Consider the following 27,300-nt stretch of genomic DNA (forward strand, 5'->3'; position numbering starts at 1 on the left):
CGATTTTTACCGTGAATATGCCGGGAAAGGAATATATGCCGGGAAAGGAATATACACCGGAAAGCTTGTACGGGCTAGGCGAAATCGGCCTACCCCCCCCCCCCCCCAAAAAAAAAAATTGACAAGCTTCCCAGAGAGGCCGGTGAAGGAGGCTAGGTCTGGATAGGGTTAAATATGCAACTGTGCGTTATAAGGTCCATCTGTTTCTGAATTTACAGCTGTCAACGAGAAGAAGTTGAACCTATACATACCAGACTTGAGTATACATTAGTCATTGTGGATGTAGTAAGATACCTTGTGTCACTGTAATTGTACCATTGCTTTGTTGTCATGGTCTTTACTTAGCTTCTAAGAACATAAAGGTACAAGACAGGTATTTCATTCGTTTCTTCATTTGTTTCTTTTTATCAAATAACCTTGAACCTTCATCAGGGATGAAGAGGTGTACCCCTAAAAGTAGTTTCGTTTTGACATAACAAACACGTTGAAGAAAGCAGTAAGAAATTATCTAGGGTCTGAAGTTTGGAAAAGGTCATAGCAGCTCATGAATATATGGTATAAGGAGACATAATGGCATTCTATATTCTATATTCGCATTTAGTTGTACAGTGTCCCGAGCTGATCAAACCAACAAACGGTACCGTGAGCGGATCCAACTTCTTTGAGGACGTACTCACCTTCACGTGTCACACGGGATACAGCCTTGTAGGTGCATCCCAGCTCACCTGCCGGGCTGATGGCACCTGGAGTGGAACCCCACCGACATGCACACGTAAGATGTTCCGACATTGACGGAAAACTGTAAGTAGCTAAAATGACGTAAACATGGTGGTTTACTGACTTACATTTGAGGGTTGTTGACTAGAGGCTCTGGATTCGGATTCCTGGTCCCAATATTGTTAAAGGTAATGGGAAAGGTAATGTTACTTTACAAATGTTCCCTCACACGTGTTTGAGAATATCCACAGCTCGAGCATGTTAAAGAATGATCAATTCTGTCTTTTTTTTTTACAGTAATACAATGCCCGGCAATGTCGCATCCATTAAATGGTATGTACTCACCAGCGAGTGGTTCCAATCTCTACGAAGATGTCCTGAGCTTCAACTGTGACACAGGATATTATATTGTAGGAGCGACAACAATCATGTGTGAGGTCGACGGCAAGTGGAGTAACAGTCCTCCCAGCTGCGCAGGTTCAGCTTTTTCTGCATATGTACTATTAATCTCCTTTTAGTATCACAAAACCCACACATAGGAGAAAAAGTGGAATCCTTCCTCTTCCACTGTTTCAATAAAATAATTTAAACTCAATAAGGTATTATTTAGAGCTCGCTTTTAGATTGGAATAGGAACATGCTATCTTTCTAGATAGGGTAAAACTGTAATTTCCAACACAAAATTGGACTCAAATTTTCAACTCATCGTATTCAGTCTTAGCCAAGGAATGGACAATCCACTCCTTCTGTGACGTCAGAATGACTTCTACCAACACAGATAAACTTACGAGTTAACGTGTTACCTTGTTAACGACACTATTTGTCTGTTTCTCTTTCATATTACCTGCAAATATCCTTAGAGCAAGAATTTACAATTAACTATTTTCAAGAACAATATGATAATACAGGAGATATACATGCAGGAGGGGGGCAGAAATATGTGGATTGTCATGGACATTCCCCTTAATCTGGATAATATTAATTATGGTTTAAGTTACACAAAATGAAAATGAAAGAAATTAACAAATCTCCACATTGTCATTGCCATTATATTGGTATATATTTATCTATGTATATATATATATATATATATATATATATATATATATATACATATATATATTGTTTCAATTCTTGTCTGAAAAATCTCTCCATTTCTCCACATTTTAGCCGTGCAGTGCCCGCTGCCGCCAGCCCCAGCCAATGGGGCAAGGATTGGATCAAACTTTTACCAGGACGTTGTGACGCTCACATGCAATGCTGGATACGATCTTGTTGGAAGTTCAAGTGTGACCTGCCAAGCTGACGCCACATGGAATGAAGTCTTCCCAAGCTGTACTCGTAAGCTACAAACCTGATCACATGTAGATAGGCAGAAACAGGCAAAAAATGTCATACATTGAATGTTAACGTCATTTCCTGTCATACGACTATGACGATGTAATTGATAGAATTTTAATTGCCAGAACCAACAATGTCAAAATTGGCAACGACTTAGGTTTTTGTTTCACCGCATCAGCCGTGCAGTGCCCAACGTTGACACCTCCTGTCGATGGAAGCGTGAGTGGCTCCAATTTCTACCAAGACGTGTTGACGTTCACATGCGCTCCTGGATACGAGCTTGATGGAAGCGTCACTTCGACCTGCCAAGCTGACACCACATGGAGCGGAAGCACCCCAACCTGTACTCGTAAGATACAAATCATATCATATAATTGAATGCGAATGACAGTTAAAAGCACCGTTTATAAAGATTGGCACTTGTTGCTATCATGCAAGTAATAAGTTACCTCAGTAGAAATGCTGCCATAATCCACAGTGAGTATAATTCATAACTCTTTTAGTCCATTCTTTTTGTCAGTTATGTATAAATTTGCCGTTTAAACGGGTTTTGTTTGTCTGTGCCAGTTGTGCAGTGCCCCTTGTTGCCGGCTCCTTTAAATGGTGATTCGAGCGGCTCCAACTTCTACCAGGACGTGGTTCAGTTCACATGTGACTCAGGATATGATCTGGTCGGAGATTCCAGTTCTACCTGCCAGGCAGACCGAACATGGAGCAGTAACACCCCGTCATGCAATGGTAGGATTTTTACCAATAGAAGTATTCAAATATGTCAAGCCTGTAAGTCTATCTTTGTTTGGTCCAAACCAGAAAATGGTCCTGACGCATACACATAATTTCTACACCAAAAAGGTGGAATATATTAATTAGCAGGATGAATAAAATGAAATCATTTATGGTATATTCTATTCCATCTTCCACTATTATTACCATTGCTCACTGAACTATTGCCTTCATTGCTTTACTAGACTCCGATATTTCCTTACATTATCCAAGTTTCTCAACGATTTTTGACAAAGGTCAATGGTCCTCAAGGAGATCTACATCTGTATCGATTTAGTGTAAGTGTTACAGTAACATACATGCATGAAACCTGTATTTGCTTCTATGACGTCGACACTGGCAAATCATTATCATTAGAATGTGAATATGACTTTTCATTGGCAAATGCTTGGTTTAGCGTTTTACATGTAGGGAAGATATATACATGAAAAAGAACATTTTCAAGAAAAATAGTTTTGCATGCTTAGAAAGTAACACTTATTCGAAAGCTCTGACTCTTATTTCAGCCATACAGTGCCCTATACTGACAGCACCCGTAAATGGTGCAATGACTGGAGACAGAATTTACCAGGATGTGGTACAGTTCACGTGCAATCCTGGGTACGACCTTGTTGGAACTTCCAGCGTGACTTGCCAAGCTGACTCCACGTGGAATGGGATCGTCCCGACCTGTACTCGTAAGATGTTTCTTTACCATGACAGCAAATTGGAACAATCAGTGACATGGAAATCATATTGAATTATGAATTCTTGCATACTTGTCACAACGTATTAATGTCAGTATAGTAAATGTGTCCTTAGCTTCATGAAAATGTTATCAGTAATTAGCATTGTCAATATTCTTTCTAGTCGTCTTCTACATGTAACAGGGAATTTTTTTGGCTTATCTCTCGCCAACAGCCGAGTTTTAAAACTTTTTCAATGAGCGCATTTCTTTCTTTATCAGGTGTGCAATGCCCGGTATTGCCGTCTCCTGTAAACGGTGACTCGGGCGGCTCCAGCTTCTACCAGGACGTGGTGACATTCACGTGTAACTCAGGATATGATCTGGCAGGAGAGTCCAGTTCTACTTGTCAGGCAGACCGGACATGGAGCAGTAACGTCCCCTCGTGCAACGGTAAGACTTACATCAATAGAAGAAGGAAAAATAATGTTGATTGAAGAACATCTCTCTGTTCATCACGTGCTGACAATGTAACTTATGTTCTATTTGCCATTTTGTAGACATTGACGAATGTTCAACTGCAAATGGTGGCTGTGACCATGTATGTACCAACACACTGGGCAGCTTCCAGTGTTCCTGTGTGACAGGTTTCATCCTGAACGTGGATGGCCTTTCCTGTGATGGTGAGAGTCGTCATTGTACTTCTTAAGGCTTTTTTCATGGAAAATGTGACTTTCAAAGTTTACATTGCTTGATGAGGCAATACCCGTTGGAAATATAATATCTTCATTCAACTTAAATCAAAGAAGGCTTTTAGTTTTTGTTCATATGATAAACTAGGAACCTGTAAGGCTTGATGCGTTAATTGCCCCTTATATCTATTTAGAAAATAATTTGTCACCAACTACACAGTTCAAAAGCAACAGACTTAAAACAGGAATTATCTATATAATTTTTTGCAACAGATGGTACATAAGTGATTTATTCTCCTATGCATACAAATACATCACTCTACATCGAAATCCCCCTTTTCTTCCTTTTTTCAGACATTGATGAATGTACTGTTGGAAATGGTGGCTGTCAGCAGAACTGTAGCAACATTATCGGTAGCTTCTGGTGTTCCTGTGGGACCGGTTACACCTTACATACTGATGGTCTTACTTGTGAAGGTGAGAATCTTTCATATCAATCCGTAATCACTCTCCTAGACACTTCCGTGTGCTTGGGAATCCCCTTTGGGGAACGGAAGAATGCAGACTAGCATGATGCAACTACGCACACGCGGATTCTAAATTCCTTTCATGCCTGTCCAATTAAGGGAATTCCTGACAAGCGGTCGCACACTATAGACTGAGGCGTCGCCAAAAATGATAATACTGGTCTTGAACCCGCCTTGCAGTTACTATTGTAAGAACAATGCAGGCACGTATGAGGCATGCGAGATTTGTTGACTTTCACTGACTGAGTTTTCATTCCAGCATTTGATCTCAGCATATATGAAACGCTACAGCACATTGATAGATGAACGAAGGCATGTTTATCATATTCAAGTTTGTTTGTTTTCAATGCAGACGTGGACGAATGCCATGCTGCCAGCGGCGGATGTGAGCAGATGTGCACCAACACTGTCGGCAGTTTCCAATGTTCCTGTGGAAATGGTTATAGTTTGGGCAGCGATGGATTTGTTTGTGATGGTGGGAGACTTTAACAAAGTATAATCAGCATAGATAGGACCATCTTCTCTAGTTTTCTAGTTAGATGAGGCAATTACATGGAATTAAAAATTTGCCATCTTACAAATATGCTTGGGTTCATTACTCTCCAAACAGAGGTTAGGCTCCGGCTGTTTTTAACGTTTTTTTATTCGTTTTATCGGGCTTTCTATTTTGTATTTTATCTTGCTGTGTCAAAACCTAAAAAACAGCCGGACCCTAACCTCTACTTGGACAGTATGGATCCATGTGGCTTTAGCAATAGTCATTTTGTCAATTCTGTAGTATGGACTGTGTAAGGATATTTACTTGGGGGTTTGCGATAATCCATTGTTTTCATCCTGTAGACGTTAACGAGTGTTCATCTGCGAATGGAGGTTGTGGGCAGATTTGCAACAATATGATCGGAAGTTTCTATTGCTCTTGCGGAGATGGCTACGGCTTGAATGGCGATGGTTTTGCTTGTGATGGTAAGTATTTCAGGACATATCCCATTCCTGTTAGCTTAAAATGTTCAGACAGTCAAAGTTTCGTCAATGAACAGTTCTGTTCGGTTCGGTTCTTTGTGCACATCTTGTTAAGTTTTAAGTAGTTCTGATATCTTCCCTCCTAGCTTTGCGACCGCATCCTTCCCTCTCTAGCAAACCTGTCAGTGAGATGTAGAAGTAGCCATTGTCCCGAGGAAATCAGCAAACTGACCATAAAACGTTAACAAGTTATCCGTGCGTTATGTTACAATTTCAATCCATGTATCCGTACACAAAATAAAGCGCTTACCAGCAAGCTTTCGATCAGTCCTCTGATCCTTATCAAGTTGAAATGACCCAAAGCCTAAGTCAAGCATCCAGACCGGAAGTGTGACGTCAGCAAAGGGTCAAAGGTGCTTGGCAGTCGGTATCGGCCTCCGTCTCGGTTGAGGGAAGGTTGGTGGGCTCTGATGTAAATGGCCTTTTTCACTCCCCTGAGAAAGTATGTGGTGTACAAGTAAGTGCTGCAAAATCATATATCTTGTTTTTCTATGTATACAGATGTGGACGAGTGTGCTTATGTCAACGGTGGTTGTGAACAAACGTGTACCAATCTTCTCGGGGGTTTCCAGTGTTCTTGTGGCGTCGGATATATCTTAGATAATAGTGGGTTCTCTTGTAACGGTGGGCATCTATATATTTTGTCAAATATGCTTTCTTCCGTTTCTTTCCGATAAATAGTAACTAACTTCGTTTCATTGGCATCTTTATTTGCTTGCGTATAAATAACATACATGGGGGACTAGTTGCGTGATATGAGGGTAAATCATTTATTCATAAATTAACATTAACTTGTTTAGCATTCGAAGATATGAACGATCCCAGCTTAAAATTCATATTACAAAAAAAAAACTATTGCAATGCTACAATTTTATGTAGCCACAGAAATCTTTATTTATGAAAAGAAAATTTATGATAGCATCGCGTGTGATAACTCTTCCATAAATTTACTTTTGTTTCTTAACACAGACGTGAATGAGTGCGCATCCTTGAATGGTGGTTGTGATCAGACCTGCACCAATACTAGAGGCAGTTTTCGGTGTTCCTGCTTAACTGGTTTTATCTTAAGTAGCGATTACTTCGCTTGTGACGGTAAGTAATCAGTTGTTCTGGATCAAGCTAAAACATGGACTGTTAAAAGTCACATTAAGATATAACTTGCTTCTAGGGAAACTATTGTTGGAGAGCTGTAAGTTCTTAACATGATAATGTCGATTTTCTGTCTTGTTCGAGTCGCCAACTATTAACACTTTTGATATGTAAATCATGCAGATGTGGATGAATGCACCACTACAAACGGTGGCTGTGACCAGACTTGTATCAATAACATTGGGAGTTTCCAGTGCTCTTGTGGAACTGGCTACATCTTGGACGCCAACGGGTTTTCATGCGGCGGTAATAAACATATTTGTTATCGTCAATTCTTGTATTTCTCAGAAAAGTTGTTTTGTCTTCTTATTATTACGTCTACATTTGTTTCCTTAATTAAATTACCAAACTAAAAACTGCATTCCACTGCGTTAAAGATCTAAGATAGATTTTTCTAAAATGTTAACATTTGATATTTATCCAGATATCAACGAATGTGCTACGGCAAATGGTGGCTGTGGGCAGATATGTGACAACAACATTGGGAGTTTTCGGTGCGTCTGCGGCATTGGTTACTTGTTGCACGCGGATGGTTACGCTTGTGAAGGTACGTAGGTCTTTGCAATATCAATCAGTAACTTCTCAATATTTACTTTTGATATCCACTATCTAGCAGTACATCGTTTCAGGGCTTTTTACATCTTGCTAAGGAAATAAAGACATATAATTGTCGAAATTATACATTTGTTAAAAGAGAAACTGTACTTTGACTAGGAATCGAAAAGGGGAATCCGGGACTTATATTTTAGACGTCTGTTTTTAACGCTTAGGTCCATGCTTCATCATAGTTTCTGATATTGCTATTACCATGATTATCACCCCACTGAGGAACTTTTCTAAAATGATGTTACAGAAACCAACATACGTATCATAACTACAATTTCTTTCTTTGATAACAGACATAGATGAATGTGATACCGCTAACGGTGTCTGTGGGCAGATTTGCAACAACACCGTTGGTAGTTATGAGTGCTTTTGCCATGCTGGCTACATACTGAATATCAACGAGCTTACTTGCGATGGTAAGCATACTTTCTTAAACAACATTGTCATTGTCACAAAAACACGATATATTTTTGATGCCGTTCGAAAGCTTATGACATTATATGTATGACATGTAATTCCCATCTATTCTTGTCAGATATTGACGAATGTGACACAGCGAACGGTGGCTGCGGACAGTTCTGTAACAACACTGTTGGTAGCTTTAACTGCTACTGTGCAGCTGGGTATAGCATTGATGTGGACTGGTTTGCTTGTGATGGTAAGCTATAATTGAATTTGTTACAGAGTAAAAGAGCAGAGCGCGCCCTTTAACAATCTTTTATCCAATTACATACATCACAGTACTAGTGTCAGTACGTGACACCATGCATACATTTGATGATTACAGCTTTAGTAATACATATTCACATTACTTTAATTTGTAATTCCAACAAATGACAAGATCAATGTCTCCATACACTTGTTTAGCTTTTTAAAATTTTCTAGATGTTTTATATGACCTCACACTGGTGTGCATAATACATGCCTAAAACCACCTGTAATAAAAAGACGATAAATGTTATTAGACGTTCATTGTTGCCTATCACATTCTCATACCTGCAGGATTCAATCCTGTTTCGCATCTTTCATATTCGTCAACAACAACAACGTCCGTATCTTTAACATGGATCAAACCAGTTGCTGACATCAGCGGCTACAGTATCATGTACATACCTACAACCGGTTCGTACTCTCCGTCCTAGTCCCTTATGGTTGCTTTATAGATTTCTAGCCTGATTAAAGTACGCTTCCAGTCACCCTATACTACCACCGGTCAGGTCCAAAAGGGATGGAATTCCACAGAGAGAGATTTCTTTTTGTTATTCAAGTTATTACATTTCGAGATGGTGATGATTTGGGTAATGATTTGGTTTTGTAATTCTTGGCACTCTCACATCATGTCTATTTGGCACATGTATATTACATTAGACAGCGAATCACAATCAATTCTTTTGTAGCAATCTATCAGTCCTCGTTGATGACGTCCCTCTGGAGTGGTAACGGCACCAATGCAACGATTTCCGGATTGTTAAGCGGAGTGCAGTATTCCTTTACTGTCCTTGCCTTTGGACTGTGGAATGACAGTGCTAACACCAGTGTAGAGTGTATTACCGGTGATTATACTATTGTTGTTACTACACAGCACTCAATGAATTGACGTTTGAATAATTCATTTTCAAGTTGTATACATGTAGGAATTATATCTAATATTGTCATTTCTCATGAGCCTGTAAATAAGCTTTCCAGTAACTTTACGCTGGGAATGATTATAAAAAAGATACTGTTTTGTCAAACGTCTTCTTATTGCAAATACAGGCCTACCACCTCCTGCAAACTTCAGTGTAAGTCACATCAGTCCAAAATCAGCCATTGTTCAATGGTTGCTGCCTGTAAGAGCGCTCGTGGTTGGCTACAGGGTGTGGCTAATAGACAAGGAAACTGCAACCACAATTGTTGCACAGCATCTGCCTGAAACTGCGGTCTCCACTGCCTTCACTTCTCTAACCCCAGCTACAGAGTACGTCATAGCAGTGAAGTGCATCAGTGCGTACATCGATGGACCACAAGCAAACGTAACCATAGTAACAGGTGGGATCCTATTCATCACCTTAAGTAGAACTCGATGCTTGTGGCTTATCATTGACTTGTTCTGTTCTGCAATCTTTCACCGGGATGAAACATTCTATGCTATCTGTTTTCGATATACACGAAGTTATGAATTGGTAATGAATCTATATGGATAAGACAGTTTTGTTGATTCTAATATCTCTTACATTTGGCATTTAAATTTCAGATACCGATGCTCCACTAGATCTTAAGATTGAGGATATCGAGTCCGTTAGCTTTGCTCTGTCCTGGATCCCACCAGTAGCTAAGCTCACTAGATACGAACTCACGTACAAAAGTCACGAACAAGGCAGGAAACGGCGATGGATGAGTTCCCTGACCCTTCCCGGTAGCAGCGATACGTTTTTGCTGCAAGAACTTGTCCCTGCCACCCAATACACCATCAGTTTGACAGCGGTTAGTCGGTTTGGAAGGAGTGAAGACGCAATCTTAACAGCTATCACAGGTAAGAGGAAAGCAACAAGTATCCTGTTTATCAATGCCAAAATTGGGACGTGTAATCTTAAGTGAAAAGACACTCTTAGACGAAAGAAGGCAAGTCTTCTGCAGGGGCACTATTGTTGTTGTTGTTGTTGTTATTGTTGTTGTTGTTGTTGTTGTATGCAGATTTATGTCAATGTCACAATATTTCAGACACGGACCCACCCACTGAACTGAAAGTTAGGAACGTTTCCTCCACCTGGATGTATGTGGTATGGACGCCACCTGTCGCAGCTGTGGTATCCTATGGTATGAAAGTAACTGAAGAAGTAAGCCAGAGGGAGATGCATTTCAGGTGAGCGAAATGTCGCGTTGTAATATATATAATAAGAATTGTATATTGTACATTTTACAACAAATGTTAAGTCAGTTTTATCTATGGCAACTTGGCTGTTTACTGTCGATTTTACGATGATATACTCCCGAGTGTAGTGCATCAATGTAATGATCAGAACTGAACACATCAATTATATCCCAGGGGGGGGGGGGTCAACTTGTATGTGTTTTGTTTTCAATCCTTTCAATCACCTACAAGGTGTTTTAGACCTACGAAAGGCAGGTGAGGTGAGTCAATGATGGGTACGAATGTTTCATCACTATGGTTGTTTTACCATCCTTAGTCATCACAATGTTGCAGATTAAGTTAATCAGAATGATCAGTAAGTAAACTTCTCAGTCGCTGTATGCCCTCTTTCTTACTGCAGTATACCCGCTACCCTAACGGAGTTCAACATGACGGAGCTCCTACCAATGACGGAGCACCTCATCCGGATTGCAGCCGCCAGCATGTACGGACGTAGTGTGGAAGCTGTGATCTTTGGTACGACAGACACCGTGAGCGCTGATGATCATGATACAGGTACGTTTCCTTGTATCTCATCAATCATTATTGTGGCTGAGAATGAAACTACTAAATGTATACTGCATGATCTACTGTCTTAAAACGTTAGCCAATATAAAGAAAACTCTCATCTTTCATTTATAGACACCGAAGCACCTGTAAGCTCCAAAGCCCCTGCGATGACAACAACAGACAAGGGGGATTTGAAGATCAAAGCCACAGCATTTTGGTTTGAAAATCTGGTATCCATTCCACAGATAAAAGGTAAAAACGTTGGTATTATCCTTTGTATCGAAAACATAACCGTTGTATTTCTAAAAATTGAGACGTACTCACAGTTCCAGACTTATTGAACTGCTTGTGTTTACTTTTCAGAATCTACGCCAGAATTACGCCCTTTTAAGTTGGTGCAACTGGAGACTACAACGCCGATTGCAGTAACTGGTCAGACTAGGAAACTCATTTTTTTTTCCATTTACACATTGTTAACTGTATATTGTTCTAGGCCAGGAGCTTGAAGATCTATTTGTATCATTATCATTTCTTACTTTATATCTTATAACATGACAGAATTCTATTGGGCAGTTGTAATCACCTTTTAAATGAAAATGGAGATAAACTACTGATCGCACAAGTCATTTTCTATATTCTTTTACAGATTTCTACCCCAAAACTAAGGCGCCACCTTCAACCATATCATCACCAGGTGTGTATTAGTAAGGGATGTATACAGATTTTTTTGTTTTGGCATCCGTCTGTCTCGGAAGACAATGGTAGGCAGACAGGGTGGGTTTAAGGCGACCCGTCTGCCTGGCCTGCACTTATTTTTAAGGTGAAGGAGGGGTGTGCACTTCCTTCTCCACCACCCTCTCGTCCACTGGCGCACTAAGTCCTACAGGGGCAATTGTTTGCAACGTGTAAGACGGCCCCAGCAGATGCAGGTTTGTTATTTGGAGTTTCCGTCTCCTAGGAGGACTTCCGACCAAGGATGTAAGGGGTTCCTCCTACCCCTGACTCGTGTGTCATGGCGGGTGCGTCATGCCCGAATATGCCCCTATGGCCTGTCACCACAACAAAGGCCTGTCACTGCCACTAGCCGAAGCTATGTACTCATTTACACCTGAGTTAGGTGAGGAAAGTCGTGTAAAGTGCCTTTCCCAAGGGCACAAGATCGGTGACACGGCAAGCGGATTTGAACCCGGGACCTCTCGGGCCTGAGACCAACGCGCTCCCGATCGTGCCACGCGGTCCCACTATACAGATTAGTCTTTTTGAACTACTCTATAACAGATCCCATGAAGTTTCATTATGTGTGGAAAATCATTTTGTGCTACCAAATGTTATATATCGTTCTCAAATACATAAATACATGAAATATTGTTTTGTTATTAGGAAAGGTAATGACACGTTTAGCCTCACCTGATTGTATAAACATTTTTGTTGCCCTGTATTGTTTAGAATCTTAAGATTTTTTTATTCTGTATCCTTACTTGTAGTTTATAGTCGACTGTAAGAATGTCACTGCACTTCTTCCTGCGTCAATTCAGCCTGGAATCCAGCCGTGTTGTGCTTTGGTTGCTCCGCTAAGGTACGCTTCCTGCCAACACAGGCAGGAAGCGTACATTAGGAAAGCGACCAAAGCACAACGCGGCTGGATTCCAGGCTAGTGTCAATTAAGCTTCTATTAAACGGTTAGCCTCATAGGAAAGTCTGTTTCTTGATATTGAAGTTATTGCGGTTGCCTGGACACTCAAGTAAATGATAAAATATATGAAACAAAATAAAAGATTATTTGCAATCGTTACTATTTTTCAGTTCAACATAACGGAGGGAAACAACAGACTCCTGAACTGAAGCTTAGTCCTCATGAAGAGGTAATGACTTTTTTTAACATTAGTTGAATATGACATCAAAAATATCGATTTTGCACACCCTGATTATCTTCCTGTGTCATGCTACTGGAAATGCATTGGGCTTCACATCTATGTTACATTCAGTAACAACAAAACTTAAAAAGTTCATTTAAAAGAAAAATTGCCAAAGACCATATACATGAACTTTATTCACTTTGTTATATGAGAATGTTATCACGCACTAGCCATACTTAGTGAAACAGTATTATAGAAATTGCCTATTTAATCAATCCATCATCATTTTCGCTATATCATCCATAACTTGGACATAGAACACAAACCTAATGCTCTTCTAATACTCTGTATATATCCCCAAAGGCGTATAATTGTGTCCCTCATCTATTTGTGAATATTCTTAGGTTTGCTTGGAAGGGTTCTCTGTAGTAATTCAGTTTCTTTTCTGCTTAGATACGGCGTTTAAAGGCACAAGTAGACCGATACGTCAGCGAAGAGGCTCCTATAGAAACTCTCATCGGAATCGTAGCAGCAATTACTCCTTTAGTTCAAACAGGGATGTCAACGCCGTCTTCTTCCGACACTCTCGTCGTCTGGGTAGGATATATTTATGGGATTTTGATGGACGCCACTTTTGATTACAATAAAAGCATGACGCTTGTGATGAAATCAAGGTATGGAAAATATGAATTAAAAAAAGGTTACGATAGCAACATTCCGTTAAAAACATGTAACGTTAGAACACAAATGTACAACTAAAGTCCATGTGATTTGATCCACGCGTGTTTGATTCCCATTCAAAAATCAAACAACTTGGAGAATGAACCTGGATATTGTAGCCACAGTTTGATTGTTCTGAGATTATTTTCGCCCGTTAACCCAAGTATTTAGATTCTTGTCTGTAGTAGATATCTGTCTACTGTGACCATTTTCCAAGTCCTTTAATGTTTGCTGTATACAGCTATCTAGTATACGGCGTGAACTTGAGCATTACCATTGTACATTTTCCGTACAGGAGGAAGCTGTAGATCTGTTGAGCATGTCTTCTGAACTTATCAGAGCCTCACAAGGATCCACAATTACAAACATGGAGAAGATAAATGACAGTGAGTATCAGGAATAACAGATAGGACATTATTCTTTTACCATAACAACAGCACGCTATACCCTACGTATAATCGTTATAATACAATATTTTCCTCAATTAAAAAAGAACTTCAGCCTCCTTTTTAGCTTTGTATCTTTGTATTTGTACTTACGTACCTATGATTCAAGATCATGTCGATGGATTGTTATAATTTTTGTATGTGGATACTATTAGGTACATGTTTTGATGTGCCGAGGAAACCTATCGAATTGGGATCTACGGAACGTTTTGCATGTGTTGCAGCATTACATGTTCTTACTGGTAGCAGAATGGTCTGTTCCATCTCAATGAAAGCTGGTAGACATGCACAGGGATTCATTTTGTACTTCCTCAGCCCAATGGACTAATTTGGGACAACAGACTTGATTTTCATCATTTAGGGCTTGTATATAACCATGGCTACGACTGACATGCATATATATGACATCTGCAAATTACGTACTTTTGTTTTGTAGTTTACGAGGAAAATTCATAATCCCATTCTATTCTATGATAGGAACTTCAAACACATGAGACCTTGAAAGGGTTGACCATGAACAGATTTCACTCATGAAATAAGAATTTTATTGAGTAGAATTTTACTTTTCTGTTCAGTCGTAGGAAACACTGTGTCCAGCCTGGTACAAATGCTTCCCACCAAAAACTACACTATTGTTGATGACTCCGTACACCTGTTTGACATGGATGGCATTGATGTACATTCAGTGGACGTGTCACCAAAACAGCAGCTGAAGAACATCAAGGACCAGCAGTTGAAATCTCAACTTCAGGTTAGCATTTACCTAACCTCTTTTTTTCATGCCACTTTTACTTCTAGCATTGGCTGACCTTCATCTAGTCTAAAAGTTAGACTAAACACTGATCATGATTTATTGAAATTACAGATTAGAACATTGTTAACTGTAGTGGTAAAAATTTTTTCACACGCAACCATGAGTTATACTTACTTGCTGGATAACTTCAGTTACTTCGCCAATGTCAAACGCTATTGGTGCTGAAACTATGAGAGCCATGTTTAATTATATACTCTCCAAGCAGAGGTTGAATCGCGCAGATATAGTAGTAGTCGAAAAAATACACGGGCGCTCTTCTTACCTCTGCCTCAGAAGAAGAGCGTACGTGTAATTTTTCCGACTACTACTATATCTGCGCGATTCAACCTCTGCTTGGAGAGTAATGTTTATATACCATGGAGAACATATGTACATAATTGTACCATAATAAACTTAAACCTCTACTGTAAACCTTTCATTATTCGCAAATGTGTATTTAACATACAGAGTCGTGATGCTGCGTTGTCTCTGATGGGAGCCATTGACAGAGCAGCAAACAGTCTACTGGATATCTTACCAAATATGGAGAATTACGTCACAACATTTGAAAACGACGATGTCACCGTCGTCATTGCAAGGTCAACTACTGGTAATAATGTGACACTTCAAGTGGGTCAAGTTACCATGTCAGCTTCTACTAACTGTTCGGCGTTTGGCGATACTGACGCTAAGGTTAGTAGCAGGCATTCAAATTGTCAAATATTGGAGACGTCTCCTGTTTAAAAAAAAGCATACTCTGTTTTGCACTCATAATTTATTTGCTGTTAGCCTATTCTAGCTCCTATTGCTTCACGATCATTACCTTCGCCAAGAAGGTTATGTTTTGGGTAGCGTTTGTATGTGTGTACATATATCTATGTTTGTATGTATGTAGAAGACCAGCATAACTTCTTGTTGAGACCTGGGAACGATTAGATTTTGGGCCTGTTACGGTACTACAGCGGAACTTCCGTGTTTGATATTTCCAGTTCTGGACATGCTGCGGATATGATTTTTGAGTGGTAGACAGCTCTTGATGCCGCGAGTAAGTTCGTTAGGGAAGCAAATCGGAGTTAGATAATAATAGGATGAATACCAGGCTAGTTTGCTGTCAATTAGTTGTTTTCAATATGAGTTTTCCGGTTTTGAATTTTCTAATAGATGGTAGTAATGAAGAAGAATCTGCTTTCCTGGAACGCATCTACCTTCGGGGAAAACGTCACAACAGCCGTGAATATGTTTTCCCTGGGACGTCAACGTTGCTCTCTACAGCTCACCGTCACCATTCCGCTAGAATTGGAATTCTTAGATCTGCAACAACCGAGACGTCAGAAACGTGAGCTTGGGGAACGTGGGTTGGTTGGGACTCCGTGGCAGAACACATCAAATAGCTCCAATGGTGGGTATAGAAGCAACAGGACGATGGCATTTCATACATTCGACGTTCCGTCTTCAACCGTTCTAGTAGTGATGCGTTTGTCATGGTGGGATCACGCTGCAACCTACCTGCTGTACTTCCGTTACGACACGCCACCCACAGAAGAGTTGTATGACGACAAGATGGTTGTTAAGGAGGAAGATGTTCTTCTGGCTTGGCATCGAGGCACGAGCAGCTTGAAAACATTTACTCCAAATGTGAAGAGACAGAAGGGAAGACTGTATGTTGGGATACAGAAATCAGGTAACCCCCCATGAGAAATTTTAATCAGTGACATAATTGCAGCAAAATTCAAGTTGTTTGCTCCATAGTCTGAATTTAGTTACTCTTCGTACATGTACTACAAAAGTGCATTTTATTCCCCCAATTTACAGACGTAATCATTTCCTGTGTCGTCACTAGATCTCTGTCCATCTCAAACTTCCACCAAGTTTCTATCTGCTTAGTTAAGAAACTATCTTATCTTCTATATGCAACATATTTACCTACAGATCCCCCCACTCTTTTGCACACTGCACCTTGGCCCGAAGAGTACCTACTCCAGGCATCAACAGTGAGCTGTGTGGACTGGGGTTACACACCGGAGAAGTGGGAAGCTACAGCGTGTGGGGTATGCCAAACATAACCTCCTTGATCTTATCAAGCTATCAGAAGCACAAAGAGTAATTTGTGATGCCTCGTATTTAGTATTAAGTTGCGGTTGGTCACACTTGTTTCGTCACATGCTATTGGATTTATGATAAGCCGATCAATATGACAATAGTTTTGTAATGGATTCTAAGACATAAGATTCTAAGATAGATCCCCCCCCCCCAAAAAAACATACGATGTTTATATTGCTTTCTTTGTCATCAGGTCCACGTGGAGCTATCTGATAGTATCATCAGATGTAATTGCAGCTTCCCCGGGTCCAAGGCTGCCGTAGCCGGCTCCGTGCATCTGCTTCCAAACTCCATTGATTTTGACAGCGTATTCGCGGACTCCGAGAGCCTCAGTAGCAACATTGTTTTCTACACGGTCATCAGCGAGTGGGCTCTCTACTTGCTATTGATCATCATCTTCAATGTGGACTTTCAGCATCTTCGAGTGAGTAAATTACCAACATTTCGTGGGAATTCGTATGGCCAAATGGCACGTCTAGTCTACTGTTTTTTTTTTTCAGGAAAAGATGAGTGGAGGTTCAGCGACTCTCAGCAGGAAAAGGCAGTTACCCCTGTTGTCCGTCCTCCCCCCGGACAGGATGCCAGCCCCATATCTGTACCAGATAACCGTCTCCACCGGCTCCATGTTTGGTGCCGGCACTTCGGCAAGAATCGGCTTCAATATATTCGGATCAAGGGGTAAAACCGCAGCCAAAGTGCTGAATACCGGCGGAGAAGTAAGTCTAGGGCTCTTGTCCTTTGTTTTTGCCTTTTCGCCTTGTTCACCATTATCCATGTCTACCGTTGTACGCAAGTGTATGTCTAGTTCATCATCTACGTCAACTGTTTGAATGCGTACGTCTTTGAGATGGTAGGTCTCCTAAGGGGGCGGGGGGGGGGGGTGGCTACCGTTCCTCAATACTTGAGACAAGTACATGACACAGCCGTGTCTTTTAATTTGCAGTCGCTGTTACGAGGTGGCACGTACGACATCATCATGCCCCTGAAGACGTCATTAGGACATCTGGAACTGCTGCATATCTGGCACGACAACACTGGCGTTGATGAAGCTTCGTGGTTTCTGAAGGACATCATTGTCAAGGATTTACAAACAGATGAAGTGTACGAAGCAGTCAATTTAGGCTTTTATGTTGCTTCACGACATAGAAATATATAATGGGACCAGTTCAGTCCATGTTTTGAATACATGCGGCTACATGCTTGCGATTCTTCAGCCTTTATTCCTATACAAAATGTCTAAATGTCGGCCTTGATAATATAATCATCAAAGACTCTCGTCCTTTACAGATATCAATTCATTTGTTATGACTGGCTGTCTGACGTCCGAAGTGACGGGCAAATTCAAAAGGTCCTACATGTGGCGACCCCAGAACAACTGCAAAGTTTCAGTTGCCTGTTCCGTGAGAACTCAGACGCAGTGTTCTACGATCAACACTTGTGGATTTCTCCTTTTGTGTCACCTGAAGGTATTTTTGCATCAGAGATAGGATAATCCAAGCATGTTTCGTAATAGAATCAATTGTGTTCATCAACTTTGCTTCCTGATTGTGTTATCATGTTGGTTAGATGTTGTTTACAAGTTACATAATATAGACAAACGTATAGCTACTTTCCGTCCACCTATCAAAATACTATGTTTCCTTATACAGAGAATATCAATGACTGGGTATTCAGATGTCGTGTTGTTGTTTCCCCTATTTTTCAGGGTCCAGTTTTTCCAAGACAAAACGCCTGTCGTGCTGCTGGGCTGTCTTCAACACCATGATGCTGTCCAGCGCCATGTGGTACAAGAGTGGGACAGGGGTGCTCGTCGAAAATACTGTGTATGAGCTGGGATTCGTACAATTCACGCTTCAAGTAAGATCAAGTTTATTCCGGCACCCCAGAATTCAATCTGAACTTATATTCGCATTAGTATCTCTAGAAGTAATTCCATTTGTGGATGCACAATTGCTGCACGTCAATCACAATTGCTTTAACCTATCATTTTTTCCAGTAATATATCTGACTTAATTTCCATATATACTTTATAAGGAGCTGTACGTCAGTGTTATGGCTGCTCTCATGGTGGTACCTGTTGCCTTGGTACCGGTGAAACTGTTCCGGATTGAGCTACCAGCGCCCGTCACAACGCTAGGTGCACGACGTCATGCTACACATGGTAGGTTGACTTTGTTCTTCATCATCATCATCATCATAATTCATCCGGTTACACCGGTGAGACACAGTCCAAAGCACAAGTTTTCCAGAATGATCTGTCCTTCATGGCAGACACTAAACTAGACCCCGACAGTCCAATGCCACAATGTTCTTCATCACATTACAAAACAAGAGTTCGGAGGCACTCAGACCTCCGTTAGTTGTGAATTGATGTCATGTCATGTCAAAGACTTTTTTGTGATTTTTTTCAAATGGGTGATGTTGGAACATTCTATTGTTGCATGGGGGAGATGGCTGAAATGTAAAGATGCTGCATTTGCTCTCAAGCAAATGTCGGCCTTTCTAGTTGTTATTGTTATTGGTTTGGCCGACTACTCTCTCTTAGCAGCCAGGGGCTGAATTAATATTGCGAGAATCTTAAACTTATTTGAATGACAGTAATTATTTGTCTCATAATTGGACTATGTATTACTCGCTGACAAACATACATATCTCATCCTTGTTCTCTGCCGAATGGCTTGTTTATAGAGCGACTGTCCCACTTGGCAAAGTACATGGCGTGGGTGTTGGTGGTGCTGGTGTCTATGGTGTCGTCGTTCTTTGTGATCCTGTACAGTCTGGACTGGGGTAGAGAGAAGAGTGAGGCCTGGCTTAAGGCCCTCTTCCTTTCATTCGGCCTATCAAGCCTTGTCACAGAGACTGGCCAGGTAAAGTTGGCATTCGATAATACCAATTTTAGATAATAAAATACACTCTCGCAAATTGTGCCTTTAAACGGACAAAGAAATATGACTTTTTGTTGATATATGCCGACAGATTTTGGTCTTGGCGATCCTGGCTTCGTTGGTTTGCACCAAGTCATCTAAGACACAGAAGACGTACCATATCAACAAAGCAGAACTACACACACAGCTTTGGGACCATAAAGGTATTTCTAATGGATATTGTTCTGATCAAGGCTTCAGGTTTCAAAGTATGTTATGTGCTAATCATGTAACTTCCTCTGTGAATCTAATGGATTCTGTTATAACTAAGGGTTCAGTTTTCAACCTGACACGTTATGTGCACGTGTTAACCATGTAACCCACCTGATGGTATGGAGGTTTTTTTGTTTCCCTATATTTTTAATTAGTAGAATTTCATTATCCTATATTGTTTAATCAGTAAAATTTTAAGATCTATTCTGTATGCTTTCTTTCTTTATTGTGTAGTTTATAGCTGACCATATAAAAGTCGCTGTACTTTTTGTCGTGTCAATAAAGCTTGTTGTTGTCTTGTTGTAATTGAAATTCCTCTGTTAATGTATCTATATTGCAAGATTTACATTAGGAATCATTTTTACGTATTTGTAGCTTCACGAAAGGTACATCCACCTATGACTGCTCCTGCACAAACTATGCAAATCAAGAGTAAACAACGGCGTCGGTTCTACCACGTTTTGAAGGACTTCATCCTCCTGCTGATGTTTGTCGTGGTACTGTTTTACATCAGCCACCACGACAAAGAACCGCTTGCTTTCCACGCATCGCAGACCTTGTCGAGCACGTTCATAGAAGGTTTCTATGAGGTAGGTCACTTAAGGAACATCCCCATAGTCATTTACGTATGGTAATTGGTAAACAATAGTATCATTCTCTTTCATCCTATCTCTACAACTTAACATGTGACTAGTACATAGAATGCTTCAAGATGTTTAAGTTCGATATAAGAAACCGTATGATGGACAGTGATATTCTTCTTTATTTTCTTTTTCTTTTGATTTTCGATCAATCATATGTTTCACAGCGTTCAGTTGCCACAACATTTCTGCTAAAATGCTAGGAATGACTTCTCTTAGAGCAGGGTTTCTTTGACAGTTAGATATATGGTTATGTGAATACATTTCCATTCATGCAATAGTATAACTTTATTGTGTTTTGCCACAGATCACCACTGCTGACGAGTTCTGGACATGGACTGAGGAGATCATCCTTCCTGTTTTGTACCCGTCGTTCTGGTACAATGGGTGGAAGATGAAGCATCTGGATCGACAGTTTCCACTGTATACGGAAGCATTCAGAATCGGTCCACCGCGCCTAACTCAGTTTAGGAAGGCTCCAGGTGAGAATGTGAACTGAAAAATTCTCCCAAGTTGTCTTGGTTGTTGTTGATCACCACTCTCAAGCCACAAAGATTCATCATAAACCTTGAAACGTATTGCTCCAGTAGGAACCAATCTCTTGCCTCGTCCCAGATTCGTGCAGCATTTCCCTCGAATCGTTGGACTGTATTATTTATATATATTATTAGGCTTGGCACTCTTGTCTTATTGTTTCTGTGATCTTAGGATATTAATGGGTTCTATGATTCCTTTTGTATCTCCATTTTGTTTGGCATAATAATCTTTATAACGAATATATGCCAAATAGATTATTTCAAGGATTTCCAGCATTAAAAATATTTTTTATTGCAGAAGAAAGAGAATACCCTGAAAATGGTTGGGTGGTTACCAACGGAAATGCTGCATCTACATGTTGGCAATTCAATGCCAGTGACACGGTGTCACACAACCCGGACTGCTCGCTTAAGTACATCATGGAGCTTCCCACTGGTAATGTTCTATCCGTGGCAGCATCGGTCTTCCTCAGGCTCCAGCATAACCAGTGGATCGACAAATACACACAGTATCTGGTACTCGACCTGTCCTTTTACCACCCATCCCTGAAGTTGTTCAGTAGCCTCAGAATGACTGTACGTCAGGAAGGTATTGGTCATCTCTCTACATCTGCAACCGTTGAAACACACAGGCTGTTCCAATATGAAGACACGTCTGACTACGGCATGTTGTGTGCTCACATTGTCTTCATAGCCTTGCTTCTGGTCCATATCATCAAGGAGGTGGTATCCATAAAGAGAGAGGGAATAACACATTTCCGTTCTGCCTGGAACGTTTTTGCTGCTCTTAGCGTTATTGGATCTGCAGCTGTCGTCTGTACCTTTGGAATAAGGTACCACTCTGCATCTGCAGCACTGCTGAAAATAAATGAGGCTACAGGTATGTTGTAGAACATCATAGCCTACAGCATAAAGATTCAGTAAACGGAGGAGATAACATGGTATACGCATCTATTTCATGAGACATGGAAGAAAATTACTGTTTATCTTTGGCTGCCGTCATTGCCCACGTTGGGTATAGTTTACACTGTTGGTACACTTTTCAAACTGGTCAATTACACTTAAACGATACAACCAAGTTTCCTTTATCCAATCTGTATCTTACAGATGAACTTGGAATAGATAGGTTTGTGGACTTAAGTTCCGCGTTTTGGTGGGATGACGTTTTCAAGCACGTTCTGGCCATTGTGGTCTTCATCACTACACTGACGTTACTGCGAATCGTCCGCTTCAGCAAGACCATCGCCGGTTTCATTGCCTTGCCAGGTGCCATGAAGAACGACCTGATGAGCTTCACAGTTACAAGCGCTATAGCATTCGTGGCCTTTACCAGCTCTGGTAAAAGTTTCCTTCTGGAAATTTTATCATCTGTTTGGTTGTGATAGCAAGAGGGTACTAACTGAACGCTTATTTCTTTTCTTCGGCATCGCAGGCAATAAAGTTTCAAAGAAACTAAATGAAATAGCATACACTTCTGAAATACTCGTAGTTGGCCAATTGGTTAGATAGCTTAAACAATGTATGAAGATTTGAATAAACGTTTTTGTGTGTAGTTTCATATGCTAGTTGTCCGGTATGTTGTGCAGCTAATTAGATGCCCCCCCCCCCCTTATTTCTAGGACTTTTGTTGTTTGGAACACATTTGCCGGCCTATAGCAACGTCTTGGACACCATGCTGGCTTTATTTGAGATGTTGCTGGGCAGGTTTGTCTCTTTCTTATTTATCTATTTTTCATAACAGACTTACCATTTTTATTCTGGTGTTTTGTTCATGAGTTTATCTGATAAACGTCAGGCGAAATGCAACACAAACGAAGATTGGACTATCATTTAGTCTAAAACAAAAACATGTTAAACGAATTGTATTCAGTTTCAAGGATGATGCAGTGGCAGCACATGTAATAACAAAATAGTACTGGAGTTAGATTTTTTGGCAATATTCTTTTTCAGATTCTTTGCTGATGAAATCTTGGAGGCGAATCCAATAGTCGGCCCAATCTTCTTCTCTTTGTTTATGATATGCATCTTCATAATACTCGTCAACTTCCTCGTGACCATCATCTGTGATGCTATAGCTTCCGGTGCGTCCATTGACGACGACCATGACCAGGAATTGGTGGATTACGTCTGGAGAAGCTTCCAGGAAATGTTTGGAGTCCACTTGCCACCACGGACGGATGTACAAACAGGTAAAGAGACTCATCATAGCATTTTACGGGACTAAGATACGATTACAAGCGAGCAATTGGTATTCCTATGCCATTTGTATTGTACAATACGTTTGAATGTTCGATTCTTGTTTTCCTGCCCAAATCTACCCACTCAGTGATTGTTAGAAGTAGAACTTTGTAATTCATGTACCGGTTTTATCCGCTTGCATTTGGCCTTCGTTCATAAATTTGCAATAAAAATTACTGAATCTATACTGATTACGTGTGCCTTTCTCGCAGATGAAGTAAAACTTGCCGAGTTAGATACAAACTTGCGAATGATCGAGGAATCTTTGGATGAAATCTCTGACGTTACACACTGCCTCTGGGCCCCCAACACACGTGCATCTGCGACTCCACCCAATCACGATGTTGTTCAACAGCGCCTCCTGTCGGAACCATCACAAGGAACATCCAAGCAAGAATCCCTGCAAACATCAGCTGCTCATGGTATCCAGGAGCAAGTTCAGAGCCTTCTCAGAGCTCATGAAGACGATGAGATGAGATTTGAGGAAGCACAGAATGAAAGTAGGCGACGTGTCGAGGCCTTGTTGAAGAGAAAAATGGCGGAAAGAAGGAAGGAGATAGGGTTGAAACCCGAGGATGAAAAAGAGACCATCTTGGAGAACGCCCAAGTGCTGATGGAACAACATGAAGCGGTTGAGGCAAGACTGGAGCAACTACAGAGGAGGGAAAGACGCCGGTTCGAAAGCCAACTGCGACAGAAAATTGCCATACGGCGCATGCAAAAAAAGAACAATGATGAATAGCAACATTTCCGTAAATCATGGCTATGCATTGTTGTGAATTTTCTCCGTAAAGAACATGCAAACATCATTCTGTGGTTCGTCGGTGTAATTATGATTCGTTTATGACGTACATGCAAGACTATGTGGCCGTAAAAATAGTTTATGACTGACATCCAGTGATATCCAGTCAGTTATTTATGACTTGTTGAGCTTATAGAATTGTAGATGAATTAGAACGATGGCATGTGATACCAATGATGAGTTCAGTACGAACCTTTATCATTTAGCATATTCATTATCGAAATGGTAAGTCTACTTCTCATGTGTCAAACATTGCATGAGTACCTTTCATAAAAGAAACGCATTTACACAGTATGTATTATAGCGTAAAATGGTTTATTTCTAAGCTTGATTGGTATTGTATACGTTGCGTCAGTGAGGCTATTAAGATACTTATCGCTATAACGTTAAACATTATCAAAATTGTAATGGATTGTTGCATTGCATTACATATCAAGAAATATGGCATCCGGTTTCCTGCCAGTTGGTTATATACACTGTTACATAGCTAGAGTGTCCTCAGTAACTTTACATTATTACTATTGCTGTTTTGACTAGTTTAAATTACGCATGCTTTTCTTTATTATGTATATGATATAACGTTACATGTATATATATAATGCAAAACAAAGTGTATCTTGTTGTTAAAGCTGGATCATCGATACCGAGGGCTTGTAGTGTGTTTGTCTGTATAAGAAAATGATGAGATATGTTTGTGTAAATAGATTAGCTCGACGGTGACCAATTGGGACCAGTATACTTAACATGCTCTATGATTCGTTTAAAGATGTGAAAGGAGTCATCTGTTTGTATTGTATTGTATAGTGTATAACCGCCGCCATGCGTAACGCACCAGCATCACAGGCGCCTAGGCACGCGTCAGTAGGTTGATGCCATAGCCATATTTGATTATCATCATATTTGATTAGCGTGATATCTTTGTACAAAAAAGGATTACTTTGGTATGAGGAAATATAATGAACCCCATTACATTCGTCCTTCCTGGTCGTGACATTAGGTATGTCAGCATTTATTGCTTAGTAAGTAGAATTTCACGATAAATAGTAGATTTTGATAGTTTACCGCTCGAAAGCCGATGTACTTTCTGTTGCGTCAATAAAGCTTTTTCTTAAATTGTCACAAATTGAACTTCTCCTTAGATATCTTACTCCATGATATAGTTTTCTTCATAAATGTCATCTCTGTACTGACAATGCCTTGGTTAGTTTGGAAATAGTGTAGAGAATGTAGACTCGATTTAGTTTTCTGTTTAACAAAAAAGCCTTCTTTAGGTACTGGCAAAGTGTATTTTGAGGAACTTATGTGGAAAAGTCTCTCGAAATTGGTCGTAAAAATGTCAAACTTAAGATCATCCTACAGCCCTGGTCAAAGCTTACATGTGCGATAAAAGGGTTGAGATTTACGTCCTAAAAGAGACCTTATCTTTGTGCTATGTGTACGACAGGCGGCCATGTAAAGTATCTCGGGTATATGAGGGCCCCGATGGGGGTGTCCCGACAACGCTCTACGTTAAATTCGGAGGGCCGGCTACGTAATACGCTAAATTCAGGAAGCTTCTTTACGCTCTACGCTAAATTACGAAGTTCCCAAACACATTATACAAATCTTTACCATCTTTTGGCTGAACTTTTACACCAATGCGATGTTTACTTTAACCTTAATCGCCATAGCTTCCAATAAGTTCTAATGATACTTGATGCAAAATGTCGAACCAAGACTCCCCATCGCCAACGACAGAACACGTGAAGAGGAGATCTAAATAAAACTGACAATTCCATTCAAAATTTAGCAAGACTATATATTAAAGCACCCGTCTTTATGGCCAGAGGCGGGAACAGCAAATTTCTTATCGATGTAATTTTCAGCACTCGAAGCGCCAAAAGCGGAGGCGCAACAACCCTAGGGGCGTCCGGGGCAGGGGGAAAGCTCCCCCAGGAAAATTGTGAAATCTTGACCCTCTAAAAACGCTATATCCTGTATTTTGACGGGCACATTTTGCTGACAAACTAAGCTAAGTTGAATAGTATTTCTATTACAAATTCACATAGTTTTAACTTGAGAGCGACGCCCCCAAACATATTTTCAAGATTTCGAGCACCGAAAGCATAATAAGCCGTCGTAAGGTAGTCGGGGAAATTTTGGAATCTGGACCCCCTGAAACGCCATTTCCTGCACATTGAGGGACATGTTTGCCGGCAGACTATGCTTAATTTGATGACATTTCTGTCAGAGAAAAGATTTTTGATGGCAGCGAGCACTGGAGGCACAAGACATCGCAAAGGCTGTCTAGAAAAAAGTTGAAATCTTGACCAGCTGAAACATCATTTCCTGCACATGAGGGGCACATTTTGCTTGTAAACTAATCAAACTTAAGTTCAATAATGAAACTTCTAGTTAAAAGGATTTCTGGTGGCGATGCTTCCGCATATTTTCACCATGTCCAGTGCCCAAATGGACGAGCTATCGCAATGAAGGTCCGGCAAAATTTTGAAATCTGGACCCTTTGAAATGCAATTTCCTGCATTTTCACGGGTAAAGTTTGCCGGTAAACTAGTTAAGTTTAATGAAATTTTGATTACGCTTGACAAACAATTCATATGAATTACGTTTTACGGTAAAATCCGGTTGGCTTCTACGTAATACGTTGAATTAAAGGGGCCAATATCGCTCGACGCAAAATGCACAGACAACGCTCTACGTTGAATTCGAGCAGTCCCTCTACGTAGTACGTAGAATTAAAACCGCCGATTACGCTCTACGGAAAAGGCCATTGGGGCCCTCGTATATCAAAGCTGTTCCCATTGCGGGAAAATGAATGCAGGCAGAGCCATGTATTAAAGTATCAAGTTTCAGCGCATTGCCGCAGACCTACAGTACCGCAGGCCTAAAGCGCTGTTAGACCCCAGGGCACAGTGATTCCATACAATCTTTCATCACTAATATTCTTGCCTGAAATTGGCCAAATGTGAAATGCTGGTTTTGACAGTTGTATTATCTGTAAGCGTCGTTTCCGTACGAGGCACGTGATGGTAATTGAGACTCCCCGTCTTATAATTTACCCTTCCAAACTAACACAGCTAAATTGCAGGGGATTTAAACTTAGAATTCCCATTTTTTTAGAAAGAAATCCAG

The 27,300-nt window shown here is 40.5% G+C and overlaps 3 protein-coding genes and 1 long non-coding RNA gene across 4 annotated transcripts; all 4 read left to right on the forward strand.

The window, feature by feature from the left end:
* Positions 1–570: 570 nt before the first annotated feature.
* LOC118406473 (P-selectin-like) lies at positions 571–5,880 on the forward strand. The gene is made up of 13 exons (XM_035806527.1): positions 571–772; positions 1,015–1,194; positions 1,888–2,058; positions 2,237–2,407; positions 2,626–2,796; positions 3,348–3,518; positions 3,788–3,958; positions 4,066–4,188; positions 4,552–4,674; positions 5,077–5,199; positions 5,335–5,341; positions 5,503–5,687; positions 5,831–5,880. The coding sequence occupies exons 1-13, from the start codon at positions 571–573 to the stop codon at positions 5,878–5,880; spliced, it is 1,848 nt and encodes a 615-aa protein (XP_035662420.1).
* A 2,902-nt stretch (positions 5,881–8,782) lies between these two features.
* LOC118406474 (tenascin-R-like) lies at positions 8,783–11,405 on the forward strand. Its single transcript, XM_035806528.1, has 7 exons — positions 8,783–8,797; positions 9,401–9,527; positions 9,733–10,011; positions 10,200–10,341; positions 10,751–10,905; positions 11,032–11,151; positions 11,398–11,405. The coding sequence occupies exons 1-7, from the start codon at positions 8,783–8,785 to the stop codon at positions 11,403–11,405; spliced, it is 846 nt and encodes a 281-aa protein (XP_035662421.1).
* A 140-nt stretch (positions 11,406–11,545) lies between these two features.
* LOC118406701 lies at positions 11,546–13,326 on the forward strand. Its single transcript, XR_004830074.1, has 3 exons — positions 11,546–11,593; positions 12,703–12,761; positions 13,209–13,326. It is a non-coding gene; the product is annotated as an uncharacterized LOC118406701 (long non-coding RNA).
* A 516-nt stretch (positions 13,327–13,842) lies between these two features.
* LOC118406475 (polycystic kidney disease protein 1-like 2) lies at positions 13,843–25,238 on the forward strand. The gene is made up of 20 exons (XM_035806529.1): positions 13,843–13,861; positions 14,497–14,672; positions 15,183–15,407; positions 15,876–16,395; positions 16,644–16,762; positions 17,008–17,238; positions 17,315–17,530; positions 17,758–17,915; positions 18,102–18,280; positions 18,520–18,671; positions 18,849–18,975; positions 19,503–19,681; positions 19,791–19,902; positions 20,327–20,541; positions 20,900–21,074; positions 21,427–22,008; positions 22,236–22,466; positions 22,748–22,832; positions 23,079–23,317; positions 23,579–25,238. Exons 1-20 carry the CDS (start codon positions 13,843–13,845, stop codon positions 24,106–24,108), a joined length of 4,470 nt encoding a protein of 1,489 aa, XP_035662422.1. The 3' UTR covers positions 24,109–25,238.
* Positions 25,239–27,300: the final 2,062 nt, after the last annotated feature.

This window comes from Branchiostoma floridae, chromosome 19, assembly GCF_000003815.2.
Source record: "Branchiostoma floridae strain S238N-H82 chromosome 19, Bfl_VNyyK, whole genome shotgun sequence".
Classification (NCBI taxonomy): domain Eukaryota; kingdom Metazoa; phylum Chordata; class Leptocardii; order Amphioxiformes; family Branchiostomatidae; genus Branchiostoma; species Branchiostoma floridae.

Coding starts and splice junctions, on each gene's coding strand:
- LOC118406473 (XM_035806527.1), top strand. CDS start 571: ATGGCATTCTATATTCTATATTCGCATTTAGTTGTACAGTGTCCCGAG. Junction 773..1,014: donor AACCCCACCGACATGCACAC/GTAAGATGTTCC, acceptor TTTTTTTTACAG/TAATACAATGCCCGGCAATG. Junction 1,195..1,887: donor CAGTCCTCCCAGCTGCGCAG/GTTCAGCTTTTT, acceptor TCCACATTTTAG/CCGTGCAGTGCCCGCTGCCG.
- LOC118406474 (XM_035806528.1), top strand. Junction 10,012..10,199: donor AATCTTAACAGCTATCACAG/GTAAGAGGAAAG, acceptor ACAATATTTCAG/ACACGGACCCACCCACTGAA. Junction 10,342..10,750: donor CAGAGGGAGATGCATTTCAG/GTGAGCGAAATG, acceptor TTCTTACTGCAG/TATACCCGCTACCCTAACGG.
- LOC118406475 (XM_035806529.1), top strand. Junction 18,281..18,519: donor TCCTTTTGTGTCACCTGAAG/GTATTTTTGCAT, acceptor CCTATTTTTCAG/GGTCCAGTTTTTCCAAGACA. Junction 22,833..23,078: donor TTTGAGATGTTGCTGGGCAG/GTTTGTCTCTTT, acceptor ATTCTTTTTCAG/ATTCTTTGCTGATGAAATCT.